Genomic DNA, 25,269 nt, shown 5'->3' with positions numbered 1-25,269 from the left:
ATCATTCTAGTACAGGTTGATCTTAGTCTCTGTCCCAAAAATGCTCTTCCAAACCTGGACTTGCTTCATCAGGTTTTTTTGTTTTTTTGGCAAAGTCAATTCTGGCCTTTCTATTGTTGAGGCTGATGAATGGTTTGCGCCTTGTGGTGAATCCTTTGTATTTACTCTCATGATGTCTTCTCTTTATGGTAGCCTTACATACTGATACACCTACTTCTTGGAGAGTGTTCTTCACTTGAGTGGATGTTGTGAAGGGGGTTTTCTTCACCATGGAAAGGATTCTGTGATCATCCACCACTGTTGTCTTCCATGGATGTGCAGGCCTTTTTGAGTTCACAAGCTCACCAGTGCATTTTGTTTTTCTCACAGTGTTCCAAGCTGTTGATTTGGCCACTCTTAACATTTCTGCCCTCTCTTTGGTGGTTTTATTTATTTATTTATTTATTTTTTGTCAGCCTCAGGATGGGCTGTTTCACCCCTATTGAGTGCTCCTTTGACAGTATGTTGTGTGTTTACAGCAACAGCTTCCAAATGCAAACGACACACCTAAAATCAACTCCAGACCTTTTAAACTGCGTATTTGATGACAGGTTAATGAGGGAAGGGCCCATGTTTTTATTTTTTTATTTTTTGCCTTCTTGGTCAATTGTCAAATTACTTTTGGTCCCTTGAAAAAGAGACAGCTACATTTTAAAGAGATTTAATTCCTAAACCCTTGCACCAATTTGGATGTCAAAATTCTCCAATTAAAATAGAGAGTCTGCACTTTAATATTATATTATATATTGATTATATAATTGTATCCTGGATATGTTTTCGTCAACAGCTAAATTAACAAAACTTCTGTCAGAACAGAAATGCCAGTTAGTTTAGTTTAGTTTAGTTTAGTTTAGTTTAGTTTAGTTTAGTTGGGCATGGGCGGCACGGTAGTCGAGTGGTTAGCACGCCCAGTTCTAAGGTCTCCGGTTCGAGTCCAGGCTCGGACCTTCCTGGGTGGAGTTTGCATGTTCTCCCCGTGCCCGCGTGGGTCTTCTCCGGGTACTCCGGTCTCCTCCCACATTCCAAAGACATGCATGGCAGGTTAATTGGGCGCTCCGAATGGTCCCTATGTGTGCTTGTGAGTGTGGATGCGTGTTCGTCTCTGTGTGCCCTGCGATTGGTTGGCAACCAGTCCAGGGTGTCCCCCGCCTTCTGCCCAGAGCCAGCTGAGATAGGCGCCAGCAGCCCCCGCGACCCTTGTGAGGAATAAGCGGTCAAGAAAATGGATGGATGGATGGATAGTTGGGCATGATACATTTAAGACAAACATTTGTATACAGTAGTTAATACATTGTGTTGAAGCCCAAAAGGAGTAGGCTGAAGCAAGAGTTTATAGTTGCCTACTCCATCATAATGTACAGTACATCATGCAGGAGCCCATATTTGTCTCACTAAGCATTAATGTTAAAAAAAAAAAAAAAAAAAACTTAATCTCGAACATCAATTGAAGGTAACAGACAAAATCCATACAAACTTAAATAAAAGTCCTCGGGCCCTACAATACAGCTCTCTGCTACCACACCACATATTTTTCCAAATGTAATGTCACGTAATATTCAGTCCAACTCCTAAACATTTATGTTCCATCCGGAGGGTGCATTAGAAGAGCAACTACATGTTATTAGTGAGGCAAAACTGCGCACTAATTGACTGCATATTACTAGTGCAACTACTGGTAATTTAGTGGTATGAGCAACATGATCAAATTATACTAGTTAACATTGAGCACTTTACTATTAGTAGCTTCACTAGCATAATTTTGTCTCACTCTGACTTGGTGCGGATCCATTGTCAAGGTGTCTTCGATTCAGGCTAACTTGGACTTGCACTGTACTATTTCTATGACGTCATTGCCAGTGAATGTTAGTCCGATGAGTTGACTGAAGGAAGATAAAATGAGTTCAGGTGGTTAAACTCAACGTTCGTTTACGTCACAGTATATTCGACAAGCAGCGTCCACCTGTCACTGGACTCTCATTTTCTGACAAAAGAATCGGAGGCTAATGTGATTACGTAAAAAGTACACGATGGCATTTGGACGTCTAAAGATTAAATTAATCTGGTTTGGGGGAAAGTAGGCAGGATGAACAAGCAGGATTACACTGTACAAAAAACAATTTCAAAGATGGAATCTTTTTATTATTATTATTATTATTATCATCATCCATCCACGCCAACAACCGTCTTATTATCATTTCAACAAAGAAACCCTGATTTGTCTGTTATCTGTGGACTGGCAAACAAAAGCATGTTTTATGCATATGTTTAGTGTTAATGTTAAGTGTTAATGATAAAACAGTTAATTAGTTGTTCTCAGTATTATCAACCCATTCGCTAATTGACTTGACAGCAGCAGATGGTCAGCTAATCTACTTTGAGACTATTACTTCTCCACATAATCTCTTCGCTTTGTGTTCCAGTTATGGAACGAACCACCAATTGCAAGGAGAATTTCATGTGCCGTCATTTCTTTTCCTGAGAGTTTGTCAACATACGTGCCAAAAAATTCATAAACAAAGCAAATGTTTGATTCATTCAAGCAGCCTTGTCAGACTAAACTCAAAACTCCTTTTAATAGTTTGTGTTTCAATTAGTGCTGTCAAAGTTAAAGCGTTAACTAGTTAATTAATCACAAAAAATTATCGCATAAATCATTGTATTACAACAGATTAATCACACTATTAATTTTGACCGCAGATGATCCTTTTTAGCTGACAGCGGTGGTTACGTCAAAGGTAGCTGTTGGAGTTTGAGCAATAAACAAAACTACATGCATTAAAGTAAAGCATTTAATAAATGTTTACATATGCCGTAGGTCATTTTTTTCCCCATTTTAAATTATGCAAATAATGAATTGATTAGAAAAAGCAGGATGAGCGTGTGGAGTGGGTATACATTTTTGAAGACGACCTCATAACATTAAATGTCGAAAAAAATAACACATAACAGGTGCACTTCAAATTTAGAAGGCAAAATATATTTGGAAAAAAATCTTTTTTAAGTAAGTGATTAATCATGATTAATGAAAATTCTAAGATGTGATTAATCTGATTAAAAAATGTAATCGTTTGACAGCTCTAGTTTCAATACACAACTAGACCCTGATGTTTGGTGTGAAAGTCACAGTCCCCCTTCCTTAAAAAAAAATCAGCTCTACCACACCTCTAGATTACCATCTACCAGAAACTCCATCAATCTTCCCCAATTCTGGTCCTCGATATATAATCAGCTCATCAGAAAGCTCTACAAAAGCTTGATAAAAATCCAGATTTTTAGATTCAGGTGTGTTGGAGGATGGAAACCTAAAACCTGAAGAACTAAAGGGCAGGATGGTAGTCACGATCCATCAGTTTGGAAGCGGCCACAAGAGGGCACTGACACTCTTTCAGGAGGGTGCTTTAATTCACTCTTGAGGAGAGCCAGAACCACGAGAAGGCTCAAGTGAGATGGGCAAGATCAGATCAAATGTCAAGTCAAGTCATATGTGAACCTGTTGGCTGGAGAGACCTACTAGAAGTGAGTCAAGAAGCTTTCATTTGTGAGCCAGGCTGGACCATGTTTGGTGTTTAGAAAGAACTCAAAGAACTGATCACGCTACAATCCTCCACCCGCACCCTTCAGATCCTCAAACACGTTGCTCCTCAAAGTCCCTAAAACCAGGCTCTCCATCTCCACCATGGGAGACAGAGCTTTCTGCGCAGCCGCATCACGACTCTGGAACAGGCTCCCAACTCAGTTGAGGGCCACCCAGAGCCTGGACTCTTTTAAATCAGGCCTGAAAACCTTTTTATTTAGAAAGGCCTATGCTATTTAATTGAGAATCAGATTTTATTCTATTTGCTATTTTCTTTCTATGTTATTTTATTTCCTGTAGCACTTTGAGATCATGCTGATGAAAATTGCATTACAAATTGAATTTATTATTATTATTATTATTATTATTATTATTATTATTATTATTATTATTATTAACTTCCAAATAATCTATTCATCCATTAATGTATGATACTGATGCTCATTTGGGTCAGACGTGACCAGAAGCGTCATCAGTTCTTCAGTTGTGCAGCGGTTTGTTGTTTCTACAATGAGTCTTCAAAGCCGAGCAAACACCTGCTGTGTTTTAATCTTCCACTAACACCCCGGTGTCTTTACAAAGGTGTCATAGCGCAGTGACGTGTCCACCTTCTAAATCTGACACGGAGCTGTCTGGATTTAGGCTACCATGACCATAATCTGCTCTGCTACCCTGAAAGCAGGCCAGAGTGAACACGAGCCAAAAAGAAAGAATACGCAGCAATGGGGAACACCAAGAGCGGCACGTTGTCCAAGGAACTCCTGGAGGAGCTGAAATCCAACACCAAGTACTCCGAGGCTGAGCTGTGCACTTGGTATCAGTCCTTCCTACGGGAATGCCCCGGCGGGAAAATCAGCAAGGAGCAGTTTGAAGGCATTTACGCCAGCTTCTTCCCGGATGCCGACCCTAGCGCCTACGCCCGCCACGTCTTCCGGAGCTTTGACACCAATGCTGACGGCACGCTGGATTTTAAGGAGTACATCGTGGCACTTCACCTGACCTCAGGTGGGAAGACCCGCCAGAAGCTGGAGTGGGCCTTTGCACTCTACGACGTGGATGGCAACGGCACCATCAGCAAGAACGAGATCCTGGAGATCGTCAGGGTACAAACGACTTCATTGACACATGACATCTTATTAGCAGAATGGCTAAATAAAGTCCGAAGAATCTTTAAAGGTTCAACAACAACTATAGTCATCAATAGACTTGTGGAAATAAATAACTGGTCATAAATTAAGTGGTAACTGTGCCTTATGTACCTTGCGAGTGCAACTTGGCAAGTTGTACCTGCACCTTACAGTACATATTTTTGGTTACATCTGCGCCTTCCGCATTTTGTGAGCGTAACTTTGTAAGTTGCACTCATGAACCTCTTGAGGACAATTTAGTAAGTTCGATATTCTACCCCCCGAGCGCAACAGAGCAAAATCCTGATGTAGAACCTTCAATGGCTCTGCTATCAATACTTAGTCATTAATTGTAGATCTAGGTCAGTAGTACGAGTAGACAACCCTGGTCCTTGAGAGCCACATTCCTGCATGTTTTAGATGTCTCCCTCCTCCAACACAGGTGATTCAAATGATCTGCTCATCAGCAAGTTCTGGAGAAGCCTGATAACGATCCTCACCTGTGTTGGAGCGGACGACGACATCTAAAACGCGCTCTCGAGAACCAGGGTTGTCTACCTCTGATCTAGGTTAAGTGTTTGAAAAAGCAAGTGACATGTTGCTTCCATGCAGTCCATCTTCAACATGATCCCAGCGGACGACCAGGAAAACCTTTCCGAAGACGAGAACACGCCGGAGAAGAGAGCGGAGAAGGTCTGGTGCTTCTTCGGGAAAAAGGAGAATGGTAATTCACCACCAACAAGAGTTATTGGTTTTGTTTTTATTTTATTTTTTTTAGATTTATACACTGTTTCGTGTTTGTCAGACAAAATCTTGGAGAGTGAGTTCATCCAGGGCGTGATGGAAAATAAGGACATCTTGCGTCTCATCCAGTACGACGAGCCTCAGAAGATTAAAGACAAACTGAAGGAGAAGAAACACTAAAGAAACAGTAGTGTCAGTGAGCAGACTCTTTTCTTTTTGTTGCCATGGCGACCACACAGGAAGTTTCTCTAAACAACTCATTTTGGACAGAACCAAATCAAAAAATGTCATCAATATGTGGTTTGGCATTCAAGATTTTTTTTTTTAAAGCAACCTAGCCTTCATTTCTCATTTTAGCACCATCTGGTGGCATCTTGGGGTTAAGTAACTATGCTAAATGGGTTGAAGACTTTCATTCAGACAAAACAGCATTTGACTGATACAGTAAAAAGTCAAGCCTCTAAAAAGAAAACCTTGATAGTGATTAGGGAGTTGGGAACGGCTGAATGATTTCGAATGCAGCAATTTCATATTTTATATGGACTTTTAGTGAACCTACATAATAGCTAATCTTTCATTATGTAGAAGTCAGTACATAAAAAATGATGTTGGCTATACTGATGACGAGGGAGCAGGAAATGAATGAATGAATGACTGTAAAAAGAGTCGAAATGAAGCTGAGCTCAATGCATGCTGTTAGCTCATGCTAAGAAAGTTAGCCTTGGGTTATCACTTCTCTGCTGCCCCCCGCAGATCTGGAGTGCAGCAATAATCTATGAATAATTAGCAGCACGCTAACGCTAAGCTCTTTGAATGTGTTTACACACACTGATGATTAAGTTCAGTAGGTATGGGGGTGGGCTTTGGGGGGTTAGCGGGTCAGGGTAAGAGCGTTAATCCTATCACGAACTGAAGGTCGGTGCCAACTGACCCAATTAGCAATCCCGTCACGTTAACGGCACCTTTAAACTAAGCACGTTGAGCGTTGTATTTGGGTCAATCTTCGTCAGCAAACAGCATGAATACAGTTTAAATAGCTTGCAGTGAACCCTTGTTTTCACTGAGATATGTGAAAAACGATGATATTGAGAGACCATATAGAAAATTATTTGGAAAACAGTTTTCCCACTCACAGACGCTTCATACATGTTTACACGTATTTTCTATTTTCGCACACAAGTTTTATTTATGAATTTGGAAAAAAACAGGAGAGCGAGAGAGACAGAGAGAGAGATGAGAGTAAAATTAAAAATCTTTTCTTTATTCTATAAACTACTGATAACATAACTTTAAAATTACCCGTTGAAATATTATCTTTTTAGCGCATGTGCTTGCAGAAAAAAAAAAAAATAATCAAAATACATTTTTTTTTGGGGGGGTGCAGGTGATATATTTTTTTAAATATAAAATATGAGTAGTATGTAATTTACTCCAACATAGTTCCTTGGCAGCAAGACAGTGCCGTACCTCAAGTATTTAGTTAAAAAAAAAAAAAAAAGGGGGGTCAAGTATTGATGAAGCACTTTCCTGAAATAAAAAGTTTCAACATGTCGATGTTTAGTGTATGCTACTAAATCTATTTCTGTTTACACTAAAGACAAGTAGTTTGCTTTGTACTGGATTTTGTAACATCACTGTATCAACTTTGAAACTGAACTGTCAAACTTAAGTGAACTGTGAATTTAGGCGTACTGTTGCACCCTCAGCCCTGTGGGCAAGTATAACTATTGTTAGCGACTTCATTGACCAACACGTTTTTGTGTAATTGTGTAAAAAAAAAAAAAAGTAAGTTGAGAGGATTTGGTTTTCAGCAGACGAAATTTAAGAGTAATTGCAGATAGAAACTTAAGGCGGGGATTCAGTTAAGTGGTGCTCAAATTGTGCTACACGTGCAGCTCCTTTAGTCATACTTAGTGTGTGTTATGTGGTGAAGATGGCTCAATAATTACATGAAACAATCACATCACTTTCAGGATAAACTAGAACTCCTTCCATCCCCACCAAAAATTGTTCAGTTATTTTACTTTTGTGTGGAAAATATTTGAATAGAATAATCCTTTAAGTATTTTTTTTTGTTCAAGTTTAAAACATTAGTAATTTTGCATGCCTGCTTTGCCTTGTGTTGTTTCCATTGTTTACCACTGGAATTGTAAAATTTCCCATGTGCATGAATAAAGGACTAAAAATTGAATTCCAGAGTATCCATCATAATGTCAAATGTAACCTCAGTTATCCTCTTTGAGGATTTTTATGCTTCATAAATATGTATCTTTTGTGTGTGTGTGATATGAAGCTGCACCTGCATCACTGTCCTGCCCAGTATGCTCTCTGGACAAAAAAGGTCAGATTTCCCCACAAGGTTGTTCCTCTGCCATGTTGTGCTTACATAACCAAAAGTACAAGTGGACTTTTCCAATAGGAGCTTTATTATTCTTTTGATAATTATTTATTATTAATCTGACAGACAAGAATGCATTCCACATTTTGCTCACCAAAAACATTCAAAAAAAAAAAAGATGAGACAGACGGCACACGAGGGCGGCAAACATCGGAAACACGACAACGAAACACCAACAAAAGGACCACAAAATAGAATTCAAATGGAACATACAAACAAAATGTACACGCACACTCTCACACACACACACACGCGCGCATACAAAAAAAATACTGCACATGCAGTAAGGGGGCGCCATCTGTGTACACATTGCAAAAATACGACAATGGAAATGTTGGCGAACAAGGAACCCGGAAGAGACAACATGAACATGTTCTTTTTTTTTTTCTTTTTTTTTTTTTTTTTAACACAATGATAAAGTGTTTTTTCATATTTATAACTCATACTCGTGACATATGTAAGTCACAAGTGGAATTTGGCTCTTATCTATTTCGTGACCACAACTCAGTGAGTCGTACCTGCACTTTATGCATCTGGCGTTTGAAAATTACTAAATCACGTGTGCTCGAAATGAGTGGTCCCCAAATAATGGTCCGCGGGCCATTTGGTACCAGGCTGCAACGATAGACTGAAAAAAGAAAAAAACCTGTAATGGATCAGGAATATACATCAACACCCATCACCTATAGTTTCTGATCAGGAATATACGTCGGCACCGTGGCCCCTGACCAATCACCATCGTCAAAAATCTTTACTATGATGAGTCGGTCCCTGGCAGAAAAAAAGTTGGGGACCACTTCTTTAAGTATCTCAAACACACAAATTAGTCAATTGCACTTGCACCTAATGCAGGGGTGTCCAAACTTTTTCATTTGAGGGCCACATGCATAAAAAAGCAAGAATGAAAGGGCCTCTTTAAAATATCCATCCATCCATTTTCTTGACCGCTCATTACTCACAAGGGTCGCGGAGGCTGCTGGAGCCTATCTCAGCTGGCTTTGGGCAGTAGGTGGGGTACACCCTGGACTGGTTGCCAGCCAATCGCAGGGCACACAGAGACGAACAACCATCCACACTCACACGCACACCTAGGGACAATTCGGAGCACCCAATTAACCTGCCATGCATGTCTTTGGAATGTGGGAGGAGACCGGAGTACCCGGAGAAGACCCACGCGGGCACGGGGAGAACATGCAAACTCCACCCAGGAAGGCCGGAGCCTGGACTCGAACCGGAGTCCTCAGAACTGGGAGGCGGACATGCTTCTTTAAAATATTTCAACTTTAATTTATTAAACATGCTAAAATCAGTCAAGCGAATAATTATAGATTGTTTATATTTTTTAGTAACTTCTACATAACAGTTTTCTGTTAAAGGGGAACAGTTTGGTATTGTTCAAGATTTTGGGGTGGTCAAGGGTCCTTTTAAAACAAAATTTAATTATTATTCAGCAGTGATTTAAAAAAAGAGAAATTGTGTTATTTCAGTCGTAAATAGTTTATTTATGTCTTTGCATATCTAGAAAAGTTATACAGTACATAAACCAATTTATTATTAGTAGAGGCAACTATTTTTGTGGCACTCTACCTTCTAACTATCCACGTCAATGTTTTTATTTTTTCAACGAGCCTCTTGGGCCATATAAAATGTAAATTTTAGTATATGCCGTGGACCACTGAAAAACAGATGGTGGGCCACAAATAAAACCCCCCCGGCCGTAGGTTGGACACCCCTGGCCTAATGTATCTTGCAAGTACAATTTCGTAAGGTGCACACAAAGTTTATATTTCTCACAAGCACAAATGAACAAACGTCTTGTGTATCTGCTGTGGTTAAGTCTCTCCTGTGCCTTATGCTATTGTGCCTTATATATAACGTGCAAATTAGTAAGTGCATCATGTATCCTATGTATCAACTTTCTCAGTTGCACCCTCAGCTTGCATACTTGCTTATGTATCTGGCAAGTGCACGGAATAAGTGTGACATGACATGAAAACTAAAATATGGCCATGTGGTCTCCGGGGTTCCTTACAAACACTTGAGGCACAAGAAGGTTTTCTACTGTGACGCTGTCCAACTTTTTCCCGCCTCGCATCCAGATTTTCGTGTGCGGAGAAGAAGCATGCGTGTCCAGCAGCCATCTTTGAAAATAGGAAAATATTCCACCACGAGTTTCTCTTGATATCCAAAAATAAATGAGAATCATATCAAGACTTTTTTTTTTTTTTTTAAACGAGACACCAAAACATTGAAGAAAACTTTAGTGACATAACTACAGCAGAAGTAGAAGAAGAAAGAAGCGAGCAGGGTTCACATGTACTAGGAACATGCTGGTTCTGGTTCTGGTTCTGGTTCTGGCTGCCCCTAGCTTCAAATGTCCAAGTCCACGGGCCTGACGTGACCTGTCTTGTTGTCTTGGACCCAAAGCTCTCGGTCCTTGGCTGGGTCCACCTTCTGCAGCAGCTGGTCCACCGGCTCCACCGTCTGGGCACAAGAAGGTATTGCAGCCTTATTATTTCTCACCTTAAAAAAAACAAAAAACAGAGATGCTAAAATCTTGACCAGCTAGAAATTGACTTCTCAAAGACTAGAAGGGCTTCTGCCAAGGTCCAACAACAAACATACAAACAAACTGACTAACTGACTAACTAACTAACTAACTAACAAAAAAAAAGAATCATGACAGCCTCACGAGTGGATTTGTCCCAAAACAGATCAAGGCGAGGAACAAGGAAAGTATTTAGATCTATGCAATAGATAAAAACAAACATGTCTTACCGAATATTGTGTTTTCTGTCACAGTGGGTCGCCCAGATGCCAAGAATTTTTCCAAAGCAAGATTTTTCCACCACATCACCATTTCACAATAATCTTACCACTCAACTATCAAACAGTGCCGCAAATTCGGACATTGTGCTGTCCTTCGTTTGTTTAAGATCATGTCTTATGGATGGGAGCTAGTTTCCAGCATTGCTTCTTTGTAGGCAATGACTTAGAAAGTGCAAAATACTGAGCCTATTGTCATCTGTAATATTTTTGGAATTTGAAGTGGGAATGCATATACATGTGCACATAAATTTTGGTGACAATCGATCACGGTTTTTGTACATAAATGATGTTAATGCTTTTTTTTCTAGGGGGGTATATCAGAGCCAACACTTACAACATCAATAAAATAAAATAAAAACATTGTGAGTTTCATCCTAATATTTTCAGAGTATGATTTGGGCATGAGCAGAGATGTGGACATACATTTTGCTGATGATTTATCATAGTTGTCAGACATAGAGCTTTTCATAGACCCCTTTTGGAGGAATAACATGAAACCTGAGATACTTGCGAGTGCTCGGGCTCCATTTGGTGGAGTGGAACCGTCACTTGCCTTCGGTGCCGGTTGGCCCGGGTTCGCTCCTCCGCCTTGGAGACCCATGTGGCTTACATGACGTAAGCTTGTGTGTGAGAGTGTGTGTGGGGGAGTGGTAATTAAAAAAAAAAAAAGTTGCTAGTGCTAGCTAAATAATGACAATACTTAACAAGGCCATATGGCATTTTTATAACCAAAATAGATCAGGAAACAAGTCACAAAATGAGCAGCAATTACTTTCCTGTATCAAAACTGATCAAGATGGCGCTGCACAGGGTATGTCATTACCCAGTAACCCCAGTAACTCTATATTGTGACTAAAATGTTGGTTTGAACTCACGCCCTGGTTGAACATGTCCGTCTCGTGCCTCAACGTCGTGTACTGACGCAGATGTTGTTGGATCCACTCGATGCGATCCACCTCCAACTTTTCCAGCTCCTGATTGAGCACCAGACAACATCGTGTGCCATAAACAACAGCATACAGATTGTCATCTGCTCCTTTTTTATCTTTATTATAGTTGAACCTTGGTTTACAAACTCAATGAGACTTCTCATGAAAGCAGCATTTTTTGCCCATTAAAATGAATAATTGTTCTGAACTTACCATGCTGTTGGTCACCATCTCCTCAAACCATTTGGACTGAGCCTGGTTGTAGAGGTCCACACAGCGCATCAGGTCGTCTCCTGAAAGACGCACATACAGAAACACGATTACTTAAAATGATATACACAAAAAAAAAAAAAAAAAAAAAAAAAAGTATTTTTCCCTAATTTTGTCGCGCGGTGCAACCTGCTTGTGTGGATTTCCTCCGAGCCTTCTTGATGTCTTCTTCCGTCTTGTTGCTGAGTTTGATTTCCAGCTGCTGCGTCTTGACTTCCAGATCCTTCTGACGTTCGGCAAGAGCTTTACGGGCCTGAAAAAAAGAGGCTGTCAAGAAGGGGGCGCCACTGTGCAAAAGGCAGTATGAAGAATAAAGATGCCGAGTACCTTCTCGACACCAGCATATCGACTGGCGAGCTGTTTCCTGAGGTCTGCGATGTGATGGTCGTACTTCTTCAGGTCCTTCTTGAAGTTCTCGGCTCGGAATGTCAGCAGAGGCTTCTCAACCTCGGAGTGAAGCTAAACACAACAATGTCATCCTAACAGGATGGAATGCGTTATGTTTTCAAAATAAAAGCCACGGCAAACTCAAGCCTTCAAGTTGAAGACAAATGCAGATGAATGCGTATCTTAATTTGATTCTCAAAATGTGCAAATATTGTTTTGTCTTGTTTTTCTCACCATATGGTCACAAAGCAGCAAAGATGTGCGGGCCGCGTTTAGCAATTGACAATTCTGAACATCCGGGCATTTCTGACTTTTCCCCAACACAACTCAATGCAAATGCTTCCTTTATACGATGAAAACAAATGGCGGATTGTATTGCTTTTGTCTGTGACTATCATACAACCCAGGCAGATAGTAGTCGACATTTTATCACATTTTGAAATCAAGACAATCCTCTCAAATCAAATTACAAGGATCCAAAGTCCAAAGCTTTTCAACGGGCGTAGTTGACCGCCATTTTGCTCATGCCATTGGCTTGGAATTGTCTATAGCCAAGATAGCCGACTGCGTCGTTCCCAACTAGTTGACGGATAGCCAACCAAACCAATTAGCTAACTAACAAAAGTAATAGGCACATAGATACCCAGCAAATGGACCAAATTTCAGAAATTACTGCTCGCCAAGCTAACCAACCAACTGAATAACTAACTAGCGGATTCACAACATTGATATTCATAACTGATTCAGTGATGAACAAACTATATAGTGATTGTGTCACTAATCAACCAATTGCACTATTAAATAGCTGAATTAGAAGCCAATTAAATTAACAAAAATGTTACCTTGTTGGAGAACTTGAGGTGGACTTCAGCCTCGTCATGGAGACTTTTCTTCAGCTGAGTCCAAGCTTCTCCCAGGGTCCTGAACACAACCAACAAACACTTCATTAGGTACAACAGCTAATCAAGTCATTTAATTAGGTACACTTGTCATTTTGTAAAGGCAACATGTTTACTGTTTTGTCTGCTACACTGCATGAGAATTAACTTTTATTTGAATAAGATAATGTAAATGCAACTTGAAAAGACTTTCCAAATTCATTTGGTATATGATGTGCTTATTTTTTCCCCAGATTGTTATTTTATGTGGAAGGTCAATCAGACTAATCCGAACCTGATTCGAATTGTTCTGAATCTGATTTTAACCCCATTTCAATGTTATTTAGACCTAACGTAAACCCAATTTGAACCAGATTTGAGCCTGATTTGATTTTGATCTGAACCTGATGTGAGCCTGATCTTAACCTAATTTGAAGTTTGAGCCTTATCCGTAACTGATTTGATCAAAACCAGAAAACCAAATAAGTTGCCCCCCTCTCACCCTTCTTCCTGTGCCGCCAGAGTACTGAGGGAGAGTTTGGACAAGTTCTTGGCGTATTCCTCTTCAATCTTGATTCTGTTAAAACAGAATGAAGACGATGAGCTGTGGTGGGAATCCATTCAGCCATTGTCTGGTTTTGTTATGTGTAGTGATTGTAGCTTATCTTTTGCTTTTCCAAAACTAGCAGATTGTATTCAAATGGATTCATCTAATGTCTTTATTCATTTTATAATAAAATAAAGATAATTCAAAGAGAAACAATCGTATCAATGAACATTTTTATCAAATAGTTGGTGTACTATAATCACGACCGTTATTGTGACTAATAAAATTCAAAATGTGAACGAATGATTATTTGAATTAAAAATGCGAATGAATGATTATTAGAATAAAAATAAGTATTTTCTATTTTTTAAATCCACATTTTAAATTATCTATTATGGAATGAGCTTGCTCATCTGTCCTCGTGGATTTTTTTTTTTTTTTTTTTTTTTTTACTTGTAATTTTGAGATGACATTTGTACCTCTCATGGACAAACTCGGCCATCTCCTTCTGCATCTGTTTGCCCTTCAATTGCTTCTGCAGCAGAACCTCGAAGCCGCCCACTGACGTGGCCCCCTGGGGGTCCTTCTTGTCCGTCTGCAAGACAGGAAGTCCAGCTCATACACAGGAAGTCCACCTTATTTGTCAGTTTACAGTCAACTTCAACTCAGGGTGACTTCACTGTACATGCATATGAGACTTGAGAGTGACACGTTTGTGGAACTGACCCAGAAGTAATCGCAGTAGCTCCATTCGTTGGGTTTGAGCAGTTGCTGCTCGGGTCCTTCTCCAGGAAGTGGAAACGTCACGCCATTGATCTGCACACAGTCAGAACCAAAGTCCAAAAAACACAGTCAGGAGGTCACAGAGCAGGAACACACCGGAAGTCAGCGCAGGAATATACAGGAAGTCACATCAGGAGCACACCAGACAGGAAGTCAGAGCGGGAAGAAGGAAAGTGTAGAAAACATTTGTGATGTAAAATGGTGTGGAAGAGGGAAAAGGTCAAACAGTCAGTGTAAAAGCTCAGTTGCCATGACGACATGGAAGCCTTCAGGGAGGATGGGGGAGGATGGGGCTAACATGGTCAGTGTGGTACGTGTCAGGACTCCAGCGTACGTCTCTAATTAGTCTCACGGATAGAATTACGTAACAAACACACACACATCTGTATCATCATTACACGCACCCCAACACGCACGCACACACACACGTTCACGAAGTGGTGATTCCCTCTGTGTTAGATCAACTGTCACCACTCGACCAGAGCACGCGCACACACACACACACACACACACACACACGCATAAAACCATGGCAGGTGCAGATCAGTTGACATACTGTATTCAGCAAGCAGCAGTTGCAGTGGATGAGTGGTTAGCACATCTGCTTCACAGTTATTAGATTCAGGGTTCAAATCTGGCATTCCTATGTTGTGTTTTCATGCTAAAAAAAAAAAAAAAAGCTAGCAGGTTAGCTACACTGAAGACTTTAAATTTTAACCTCACAAGCCAGATTGATAATTGTGATTCACTGAAGGGAGTTCCTCACATTATCAATCTGGGACTTGACTCGGCACATCTGTTCAGGAAAGGAGTGAAATTCTGTACAATACTTTGAGCTGATTGGACAATGCGGCATTTTCTCCAGGTATGTTTTGACCAATCACGGCAAAAGATGAAAATGTCATCTTTAGTCTCGTCTTAGGGAAGAAAAAAGAAAGCATAAATATCTTTACCAGATAAAAATGCACGACACATCTCTCGCTGTTCAACATTCAACAAGGAAACAATGAGTAATTTTGCGAGAACATAATTAATTGCAGCATCCGTTCGTCTGTTAGGTTTGTTTGTTTCCCCCCAACCATCGGCGCTTCTTGGTTTTGTCTCGCCCTAAACAATGCTTGATTGGTTGGATCTGAAAAATATCAGTTGCAAACGTATCAGCAACTGCGGTGTAAGATCTATTCTACAGAGTTTATCAACTCACAAATACCGTGAGATTTCAGCTTGCTGGTTAAGGTTAACAAAATGGCTTAAAAACAAAAATTGTGCATTTTTTGGGGTGGCTGGAACGGATTAACAGCATTTGAATCGGGGAAAATTGAATTGATATATGAGTAAATTGAGTTAAGAGCTTGGTCACGGAACAAATTACATTCATAAATCAAGGTGCGTCTGTCCTGTGGTCGGAGTATTTTGTCTGTGATGAATGCGAGCCTTTGGAAGAAGCAATGTGAAAATGTGAGGTTTAATCAGCACTGTTTCACTCTAACCAACATCAAGCCTCCATCCCATAATGTCCCAATGGACCACAAGCAGATGACTAACACAACCCGCTTACATAATCGCGCACATGTACGCGCACACGCACACACACATACACACAAACACACACACACACCCACACACACACACACACACACACACACATATACACACACACACACACACACACACACACACACACACACACACACACACACAATTGGCTTCGGGACACGTTGCGAAAAAGTGGCCAATTTAGCCAGCGTCACTTTGTTAATTTTCCGCCTGGTGGATCAAAGTGACAGTTGCCTTGACAACGGTTGCCATGCAGACGCCCGCCGTCCGACACGTTGATCACACCGCAGCGTCGCTCAGCAACATCCGGCACTACCAAGGGCCTGGTCGATCATGATACGGCAATGTACGATGATATGATCTGCTGGCATGTTCTATTCGGTTGTTGCTAGGCAACACGTGCCTTGCCCTCTCGACACGTTTTTCCCCCCCAAGAAAACAATCTGTTGCCTCCGCTTACATTTTTCAGTGCCAAATCCGCACAAAATGTTCTCCACAACCAGCGTCTAAATGACCCACCTCCCCCCCAAAAAAAGTCTCTAGGAAGGTGAAAACAAGGTTATGGCTCCATCTTCTATCTGAGGGTCAACCATGCGTGTGTGTGCGCGCGTAGTCTCCATGACAATGGTGTGTGCACAAGTGTAATGTGAGGCGCACAAAAACACCTGACGTCACATTGACGAATGAATTTGTGCGTGGAAAAACCTTTGAGCATTCCATATCCTCCATCTTAAGACCTATGTACTAGTAGACCTACACATTTGTCCTCACTAGTAAGACATTTCTGTGCACTAGTGAAATGACTGTATTACTAGAAATGATTTCCACCACCAGTGAGAGTTTTTGGGGTACTAGTATTGCTTTAAAACCATTCATTCATTCTCTTCCACTTATCCGAGGTTATCCAACTTTAGTTACATGTATCAGTATGTTCCATTTCCTCACTAGTATAGAACAACTTAATGTATGTTACTAGTAAAGAAATAGATGTTAACTAGTAGAATTTCATAATATCACTAGTAGCACATACCATAGTTGACAGTTAAAGCACAGTTTGGCGTAAAACTAGTTGTTGTACTACATTCAATTGTCTTACTAGTGAGGCCAAAAGGTGTACTACTACCTACAGTAGCACCTTAGGCTGGATATCAAAGATTTTGAATAAATACACAAACGGCTTTCCATATGTGACTACTAGTTGGGCATAGTAGTGGTAATTACTAATGCACCACAGAAGTTTACTCTTAAGGTTTAATTGTGTACTGCTAATAGACCAAAACTGGCAATACTAGTGCTGCACTAGTTGGGGAAAAATATTACTTTAGTGTGCCCTGTCAGTATATTAGTGTGTGAAATTATCTCACTAGTGAGGGCAAAGTGCATACTAGTGAGCGTACTAATCGGACAGTAACCGGTATTGGACAAATCAGTCCACTAACTAAGAACGGCCATGCACCACCACCACAAGCTGTCAATCAATCAGTCCTTTCCGTGTCAAGGCTGGTTGAGGTTTCCTGTGTTGAGTCAAATCAAGCTTCAAGCTCTACTTCCATCAGCTTCATTAAGTTTCAGCTTTGCAACTATAGTCCTCCCAGATCCCAAAGACTTTGGCTTTCCAGATGCTGCCCGGTGGGTCATGGATATTACACTGCTGGATCACTGGTCGGCATTGTTTACGCTGATCGTCTTCGAACGTCCGACTTTTGTGCTTGATTAAAATGCTCTTGGCAAATTCTTTCGCTCTCCTTTGTCCAAGTATATCATTAGCTCTATCACTGTCAATCATAATCCCAGACAAACGGAAGAAAACACACACAAAATAGAACCACCTGTTTTGATGAAATATTCTAGTATTCTCTAATAGCGTGTAGGGCTGGGACAGACAGTGGCTCACCCCAAGGTGGACCGTTTGGTCAATCCTGGAATCCAAATATGAGCTTTTTAGATACACTATTGGAGCTGTAAGTACCGCGGCTGCTTCCCCTATAGTGGTTCATCACCAAAAGATTTAAAGTGAGGATTCTTTCCAATTATGGGAGCTCAAAAGAGTTCTGCTATGTTATTTTCCGTCAATATCCCGAGTCGTGCCACCTTTCTTGGTTGTGAAAGGCATTTCTCAAGGCTCGTTCTGGAGAATCATATCCACGGGCTGTCCTTTACTGTTGGCTGATTCTTCTCTGTATGTGGAGGATCAAAACTCAATACAGGTTGCAGTTTTCCTTTGTAGCGTGTTGGTAGATGTGTGGTGTTACCAGCTGTAATTTTTGTTCACAATGGTCCAGTTCAGTGATAAATGCTAAATGCTCAATTTTTGTTGTTGTTTTTTTCCTGATTGAGTAGCCAGAGAAATATGTTGTTTGCATCTTTTTCTAACATTATTTCAGCACTGATGTCAGCCTTTTGTAGCCATGGCAACTGGACCTGCTGCATCTCGGCCGCGGGTCACAAAACCTGCGTTTCAGCTCCCCCCGTGCCTACCCCCAGCCTATGCCTTTACGCATCATTAACAGACAAAATAAAATCAGCTCAGATCGTAGTGACTTTAAACAAGAGCACGAGAAGAAGACCAAGAAGAAGGAAGTCAGCATCTTGTATTTATAAACCGCTTTACAGGACAGTATGGTGAATGTGTGGTTAGCATGTCTGCCTCACAGGTCTGAGGTTTGTATTGAGTTTGCATGATCTCTCCAAGTATGTGTGGGTTTTCTCCGGGTATTCCGGCTTCCTCCCACATTCCAAAAACGTGCGTTAAGTGCATGAGAGTGAGTGATTGTCTATATCTGACAGGATATTCTGTCTGTCAGGTGGGAGACTCCAGCTCACCCTAACCCTAATGCAGATCAGCGCCATCGAAAATGGATGGATGGTTTACAGATGGGAATCCAAACACACACAGACGTCCAGAAGGCAGTGAGGCTGAAGATGGATGAGGAAGTCACTTACCGTGGTTTTGGTCTCCTTCACCTCATGGACTCGCCTCCTGGCGGGCGACACAGATCCGGGCGGCTGCGGGGCGAGACACGATGGGTCGTCAAAACTCTCCTCGGTGTCAAAGCTGCCCTCCATGCTGCTCCCACGCTCCTACTCCTGCTCCTGCTCCTTCCCTTCAGTCGCCAGGCTGGGATGCGAGTGTAGCGGAAAGGGGTGGGGGGTTCGGGCAGGTTGGATGTGTTGTGGAGGTAAGAGGGGGGGGAGCGGGGGGAAGGTGGCAGCAAGAGTGGCCTCAGGTTACTCGGCCGCTCTGTGAGGGTGAAGGCGGCGAGGAGAGGAAGGGGGGGCGCAGACTGTAAGAATCGGCAACGTGCCGCCTCACCTCGCCTCACGACGACGTGTGAAGGGAAGGGAAAACGAGCAGCAGGAGGAGGAGGAGGAGGAGGGGGAGGAGGGGCGGGTGGTGGGAGCAAGGGAGGGAGGAGGAGCGCTTATTTACATCCCCCTCCCCAGAGAGAGGCGGTGGGGCTCTGATGCATGATGGTCTTTAAAAGCCTCATTACAACAGGCGGGAGGGGACGGTGAGTGAGAGCAGGCAGCCAATGAGAGACAGCCTCCGCTTGACAAGGTGACGAAGATGAACTGAGACCAGGCAAGCAAAATTCTGGCTAGTCGGGGAATCACTACCAATCGATAATGAGATATTTTGTAGTGTCTTGACTATAGGGGCTCCCTGTATCGTGCTGTCAATGCAGAGTTAGTCGCCAAATATCCTACTCAAGTAAGACTACTGTTACTTTAGAATAACATACATGACAGTGAAAGTAAAAAGTAGTCTTCCAAATAATTATTTAGAGTAAGTGGAGTCCATTAGGTTGAGGTTCCTGCGACAATAAATAAAACAAGGGTAATACGATATCAGCTGTAACCACTTTAGAAACTAAAACTGGAAGTTCAATTGTTTTACTTTGAAATATGATCTTAACTTGTTGAACAAACCTTTTCTGTTCATTCTGTGATGACCGAGTAGTTTATGCGCTCAAAAGCGTAGTGTCCAGTTTTTATTGGAAGCGCCCGTATAATGAAAAAGCTAAATACAGTGTTCCCTCGTTTTCCGCTGGGGTTAGGTTCCAAAAAATACCCGCAATAAATGAAATCCGCGAAGTAGTTAGCTTTATGTTTTACAACTCTTATAAATGTTTTAAGGCTCTAAAATCCCCGACCGCACAATTTATACACTTTACATGTTCTCACATTTCTCTCTTGTTCAAACTTTGACAATGTTCAAACCTTCATAAATTTTATAAAATGGGTATATTACTGTAAAAAAATATGCAAAATTGCACTTAAAAAAAATCTGCGATACAGCGAGACCGCGAAAAGTGAACCGCGTTATAGCGAGGGAAGACTGTACATCTTTTACACAAGCTGCACACACACTTTTTTTTGGTGTTATCTTGAGCATGTGTCAGCAGATTTGAAAGGCGCACAGTTCAGCTTCAGGCATTTCATATTTCAAAAGATTGAACAGCTGATCAGTTTTCGGCGTCCACCGTTATCCTTGAAATCTACAACCACACATGACAGCCATTGTTTCTGTCTGTTCACCATTCAGAGATAACTTACCCAAAAGGTTGCTTAAATGAGTAAATATACGCCATTACGACCCACCTCTGCATCAATACATCATGAAAAACATTGATTTGTATCCTTATAACGCTGTAGCTTCAGTGGCAACAGCAATTTCTTACTCTCTTGACAATCGCACAATAGTCATTTTCGGTTCTATAATATTCCTAACAAGAACAACAAGGCTCATTCTTCCATTGCTGTGATTGGTGGGTGTGCGAGGTTGAAGCTGCAATTTGAGATCAATCGAGTTCAGCCACATCGCTTTAAAAGATATCCGGAAGGAGGATGGTGGGACCTAAGTGAAAACACAGGTCGAATCTCAGTAGATGAATTCCTACTGACAGCAATTAGGTCCCGAAAACTGTCTTTGACCGCGAAGGAAACGAGGATGTCCGCTCACTCTCGATTGGTTAATGTTGTCTCTCACAACACGTGCTCGCCCGCCCTCACACCTCCCTCCCAGCTTGCACCTGCACATCCCGACACAGGTCACGCAGAAACTCACCTTGGCAGCACACAACATCGTAGCACTCCAGGCGAAGACCAAACGTCCGACACTTTCGTCTCAGACATAAGGGGTCGTGTCAAACCTGGACGGTTCATATGTGCCAACATGGGCGGCTGCCGTCTGACTCATTTGGTTCACGTGGTTTGGCACGGCCGCCGCCGTATTGGCACCAGTTTGCGGATGCCGGCAGTGCAGCCGTGCTGCTGCTGGGCGGAGCCTTAATGTATTTTTGTCTGTTGTACACTTGAGCTTGTTTTGTTTGGACTTTGGACCCTTGGCTAAACATGGGAAAAGTTCTACATGCGCCAGAGGAATTAAAGTCTTAGCAGAAGTCTCCACTGGAGCAAAGCATTAATGCTGCATTCAAGGATGGTGGTAAGTCGGCCTTTTCCGACTTCATATGAGGAATTATGCACGGGAACGCCCTTCTGAACTCGGAAATTGGCAAGTCGAAAAAACAAAACAAAACAAAACAAAGGACCCCAACTTCACTGACCGGTTTAAATGTGACGTCACTCGAGACAAAGACAGTGAATGGCAAAACATATTTTGTACACGATTATAAAAATGTTTATCTATTTATTTACATTAACTTAATTATTTTAAAAAAACATAACTTGACATTACCCAACGTGATTTTGACTGTCTGTCAAACAACAACAAACATTTTATCAGAATCAGCCATCTTTGTTGTTTTTTCACATTCGCTTCAAACGCTTTCAGGTTGGAACTAGGAAATTCCAAGTGAGATGTTAGACTTCCCACCTTCCTCAAATGCAGCATAAGAAAAGTAGGATCGTCAAACAAAGTGACTCAATCAAGCCAATCAATAATGAATCCCTTCCTTCTTTTGAGAATAATTTCAAATCATTATGATACAAACCAAGTGTGAAGTAATCAACGCAAGCAACCAGATTATTGACACCTGCTTTCCTCATCAGGACCTTGATGCCATCTGTCACATCTCCAATACATCAGAATACATGGTAACTGAGAAAAGTGACAGCTACAATCAGACACCAGTCAAACTTCTTTTGAGGTTCTGACATCTCGTTTTCTTTGGTCTGGTGGGTAACAATTGAGAGCAAGGTATGATAACCATGGTGATCAAGGTGGGGCTAATCATGGTGATCAAGGTGTGAGTCAAGGTGCATCTGCACTTCCTACAATTGACAATGCTCCAAATCTGCTTTGGAGCCCAAAATGTTGTACACTGTAATTAGTCACACATACTATAAATGGAAACTGACTACTACAACCTCTTGCAAAAGGTATGGAATCACCAATCTTGGATGAGCACTCACTCAGACGTTTATTCTGTAGATCAAACTCAGATAAAAAAGCATGAAACAGTCGTATGGTCATTCCAAAGTGCAACATCTTGGCTTTCAGAAACACTAAAAGAAATGAAGAAAAAAAAACATTGTGCTGGTCAGTAAATGTTACTTTGAAAGAGCAAGTGCAGGGAAATAAATATGGAATCACTCCATTCTGAGGAAAAAAAAATATGGAATCACTCCTTTTGAGCAGAAAATAAGGACACACCCAGTCAATTTCCTTTCCTAAATTGGGCACCTGCCTCAAATTACATCTGCTCGTTGGTCAGCGGTTAAAAACAGTGCAGTTATCACACCTTGGAGGGCTGCTGGACCAAGTGGATTGGCAAGAATCATGGCTCCAACAGGGGAGATGTCTCTTGAGATCAAAGACAGGATTATCAAACTTGTTGAAGGAGGTAACTCTACACGTATGGGCTGTTCACAGTCAGCTGTATCGAAGATTTGGACCAAGTACAAGCAGCATGGGAAGGTTGTTAAAGTCGAGCGTACTGGTAGACCAAGGAAGACATCTAAGCGTCAAGACAAACAACTAAAGGCCACATGTCTTGAAAACAGAAAATGCACAACAAGACAAATGAAGAAGAAATGGGAGGAAGCTGGAGTCAATGTATGTGACAGAACTGTGCAAAATCTCTTTAAGGAAATGGGACTTACATACAGGAAAGCCAAAAGGAAACCATCATTGACGCTTAAACGAAAAAGAACAAGACTGCAATGGGCTAAGGGGAGGCAATCATGGACTGTGGATGACTGGATGAAGGTTTTCTTCAGTGATGAGTCACGAATCTGCATTGGACAAGGTGATGATGATGACGCTGGAACTTTTGTTTGGTGCCGTTCCAGTGAAATTTACAAAGAGGACTGCCTAAAGAAAACATCCAAATTCCCACAGTCCTTGATGATATGGGGTTGCATGTCAGGCAAAGGCACTGGGGAGATGGCTGTGGTTCAATCTGCAATAAATGCACAAGTTTACATTGGACAGCTTTCTTATCCCTTCAATTGAAAAAATGTTTGTTGTCAACACAGCTGAATTATATAATGAGGATAATTATCAGGTTGCTGCAGAGCTTGCTGATTAATCAGGTGTGTTTGAGGAGCGAAACCTCTAAAACATGCAGGACTGCGGCCCTCGAGGACTGGAGTTTGAAACCTGTGATCTACAGAATAAAACATCTTGAGTGAGCGCTCGTCCAAGACTGGTGATTCCATACTTTTTACTAGGGGTTGTACTACCACAACCGTAACATAACTCAATAACAGGAAAGCTATTTAATGTCAAATGTCAGTGTGACTGAATGATTTTTAAGTATTTACCGTGAGTGCAACCCTGACTCGACTGGAGCGACATCAGTCAGGCTCAGTGGATCCGTCTGTCCTTCTTTCTGGCCATCCTTCTTCCTCACCGCCTTTGATTCATGAGCTGTCTGTTCACCGCGAATCACCCCAGGGCTCAACACTGTGCAAGCACAACTGAAAAAACTAAATACGTTGGTGTATTTGGGTTATTTATTTAACGAATGCAAAGTCCTCAAGCAAAGCAGTCGCCTCCTGGCACAGCAAATATATATATATATATATATATATATATATATATTAGGGGTGTTAAAAAAATCGATTCGGCAATATATCGCGATACTACAGCACGCAATTCTCGAATCGATTCAATAGGCAGCCGAATCGATTTTTTTTAAACATCCATTTTTGATGGAAAAATATTCAACAAAACGTCTAACTTTCACACCTTAAGCATGGAAGAATGTTATATTAATGGAACATTAAGCCTTAATATTTTATTTCAATGCTGTTCTAACATGAAAAAGGTTACAACCTGTTTGTTAAATACAGTGGCTCACAGTTATAACACTGAAGTTTCAGATCAATAAATAATGCATTTTCATACAAATCTTTCAGTGTACAAGTTCACTGAATGGTATTTTCTAAATTTGTGTAAAAAAAAATAATAATCGGAACAATCGACTTGTAAATTCATATCGGGATTAATCGGTATCGAATCGAATCGCGACCTATGTATCGTGATACGGATCGAATCGTCAGGTACGAGGCAATTCACACCCCTAATATATATATATATATGTATATTCCGAACGCCTGGCCTACGGGAAAATGCAATTTAAATCTTAGAAGTTACAATAATACTTAATAATAATACCAAATTGTCAGAGCAGACTTTGGCGTACTTTGTTGGTTGGAAATTCTTCCTTTGCACATTCACACTCGTGGTGTCTCACAAGTTACAACAGTTATTTAAGAAGCCTCGTTTCACATCTTTTTTTTGCCCTATTTTTGCACCCGTGAATGGTACACGTGTTTACCATTGTGAAGCATCCATCCATCCATCCATCCATCCATCCATCCATTTTCTTGACCGCTTATTCCTCACAAGGGTCGCGGGGGCTGCTGGCGCCTATCTCAGCTGGCTCTGGGCAGTAGGTGGGGTACACCCTGGACTGGTTGGCAGCCAATCGCAGGGCACACAGAGATGAACAACCATCCACACTCACAAGCACACCGAGGGACAATTCGGAGCATCCAATTAACCTGCCATGCATGTCTTTGGAATGTGGGAGGAGACCGGAGTACCCGGAGAAGACCCACACAGGCACGGGGAGAACATGCAAACTCCACCCAGGAAGGCCGGAGCCTGGACTCGAACCATTGTGAAGCAATTCGTGAAAATTCAGAATGGATGAAAAAATGAATGAATCAAGTAACTTGCAGTAAGCAACAAGAGCCATCCTCTTGCTTGCATCGTCTCGCTTGACTCGCTGGCCG

The 25,269-nt window shown here is 41.4% G+C and overlaps 3 protein-coding genes across 4 annotated transcripts in view; 2 read left to right on the top strand and 1 right to left on the bottom strand.

Annotated features, from left to right (window-relative positions):
* The first annotated feature begins 4,223 nt into the window (after window positions 1-4,223).
* On the top strand, window positions 4,224-6,833 carry rcvrna (recoverin a). The gene is made up of 3 exons (XM_077531069.1): window positions 4,224-4,716; window positions 5,353-5,464; window positions 5,546-6,833. Exons 1-3 carry the CDS (start codon window positions 4,336-4,338, stop codon window positions 5,662-5,664), a joined length of 612 nt encoding a protein of 203 aa, XP_077387195.1. The 5' UTR covers window positions 4,224-4,335; the 3' UTR covers window positions 5,665-6,833.
* Window positions 6,834-7,889: 1,056 nt separating this feature from the next.
* On the bottom strand, window positions 7,890-19,638 carry gas7a (growth arrest-specific 7a). 2 transcript variants are annotated; one of them, XM_077531067.1, is made up of 10 exons: window positions 19,006-19,456; window positions 14,449-14,538; window positions 14,202-14,317; window positions 13,678-13,752; window positions 13,140-13,218; window positions 12,238-12,369; window positions 12,040-12,163; window positions 11,854-11,933; window positions 11,587-11,685; window positions 7,890-10,366 (listed from the first exon to the last, which is right to left on the bottom strand). In XM_077531067.1, the coding sequence occupies exons 1-10, from the start codon at window positions 19,126-19,128 to the stop codon at window positions 10,253-10,255; spliced, it is 1,032 nt and encodes a 343-aa protein (XP_077387193.1). In that variant the 5' UTR covers window positions 19,129-19,456; the 3' UTR covers window positions 7,890-10,252. The 2 variants fall into 2 exon arrangements, with proteins under 2 accessions (XP_077387193.1, XP_077387194.1); XM_077531068.1 differs by lacking the exon at window positions 13,678-13,752 and having other exon boundaries at window positions 19,006-19,638.
* A 1,291-nt stretch (window positions 19,639-20,929) lies between these two features.
* LOC144024858 (myosin-1-like) overlaps window positions 20,930-25,269 on the top strand; it is a 28,854-nt gene continuing 24,514 nt past the window's right edge. Inside the window, exon 1 of the mRNA XM_077531066.1 lies at window positions 20,930-21,508. Within this exon, the coding sequence (XP_077387192.1) occupies window positions 21,488-21,508 (21 nt within the window). The 5' untranslated portion in view covers window positions 20,930-21,487. The remainder of the gene's footprint in view (window positions 21,509-25,269) is intronic.

The sequence above is a fragment of the Festucalex cinctus genome, chromosome 1 (assembly GCF_051991245.1).
Source record: "Festucalex cinctus isolate MCC-2025b chromosome 1, RoL_Fcin_1.0, whole genome shotgun sequence".
Classification (NCBI taxonomy): domain Eukaryota; kingdom Metazoa; phylum Chordata; class Actinopteri; order Syngnathiformes; family Syngnathidae; genus Festucalex; species Festucalex cinctus.
The sequence above is the reverse complement of the archived record's forward strand: the minus strand, read 5'-3'. Positions and strand labels throughout refer to the sequence as shown.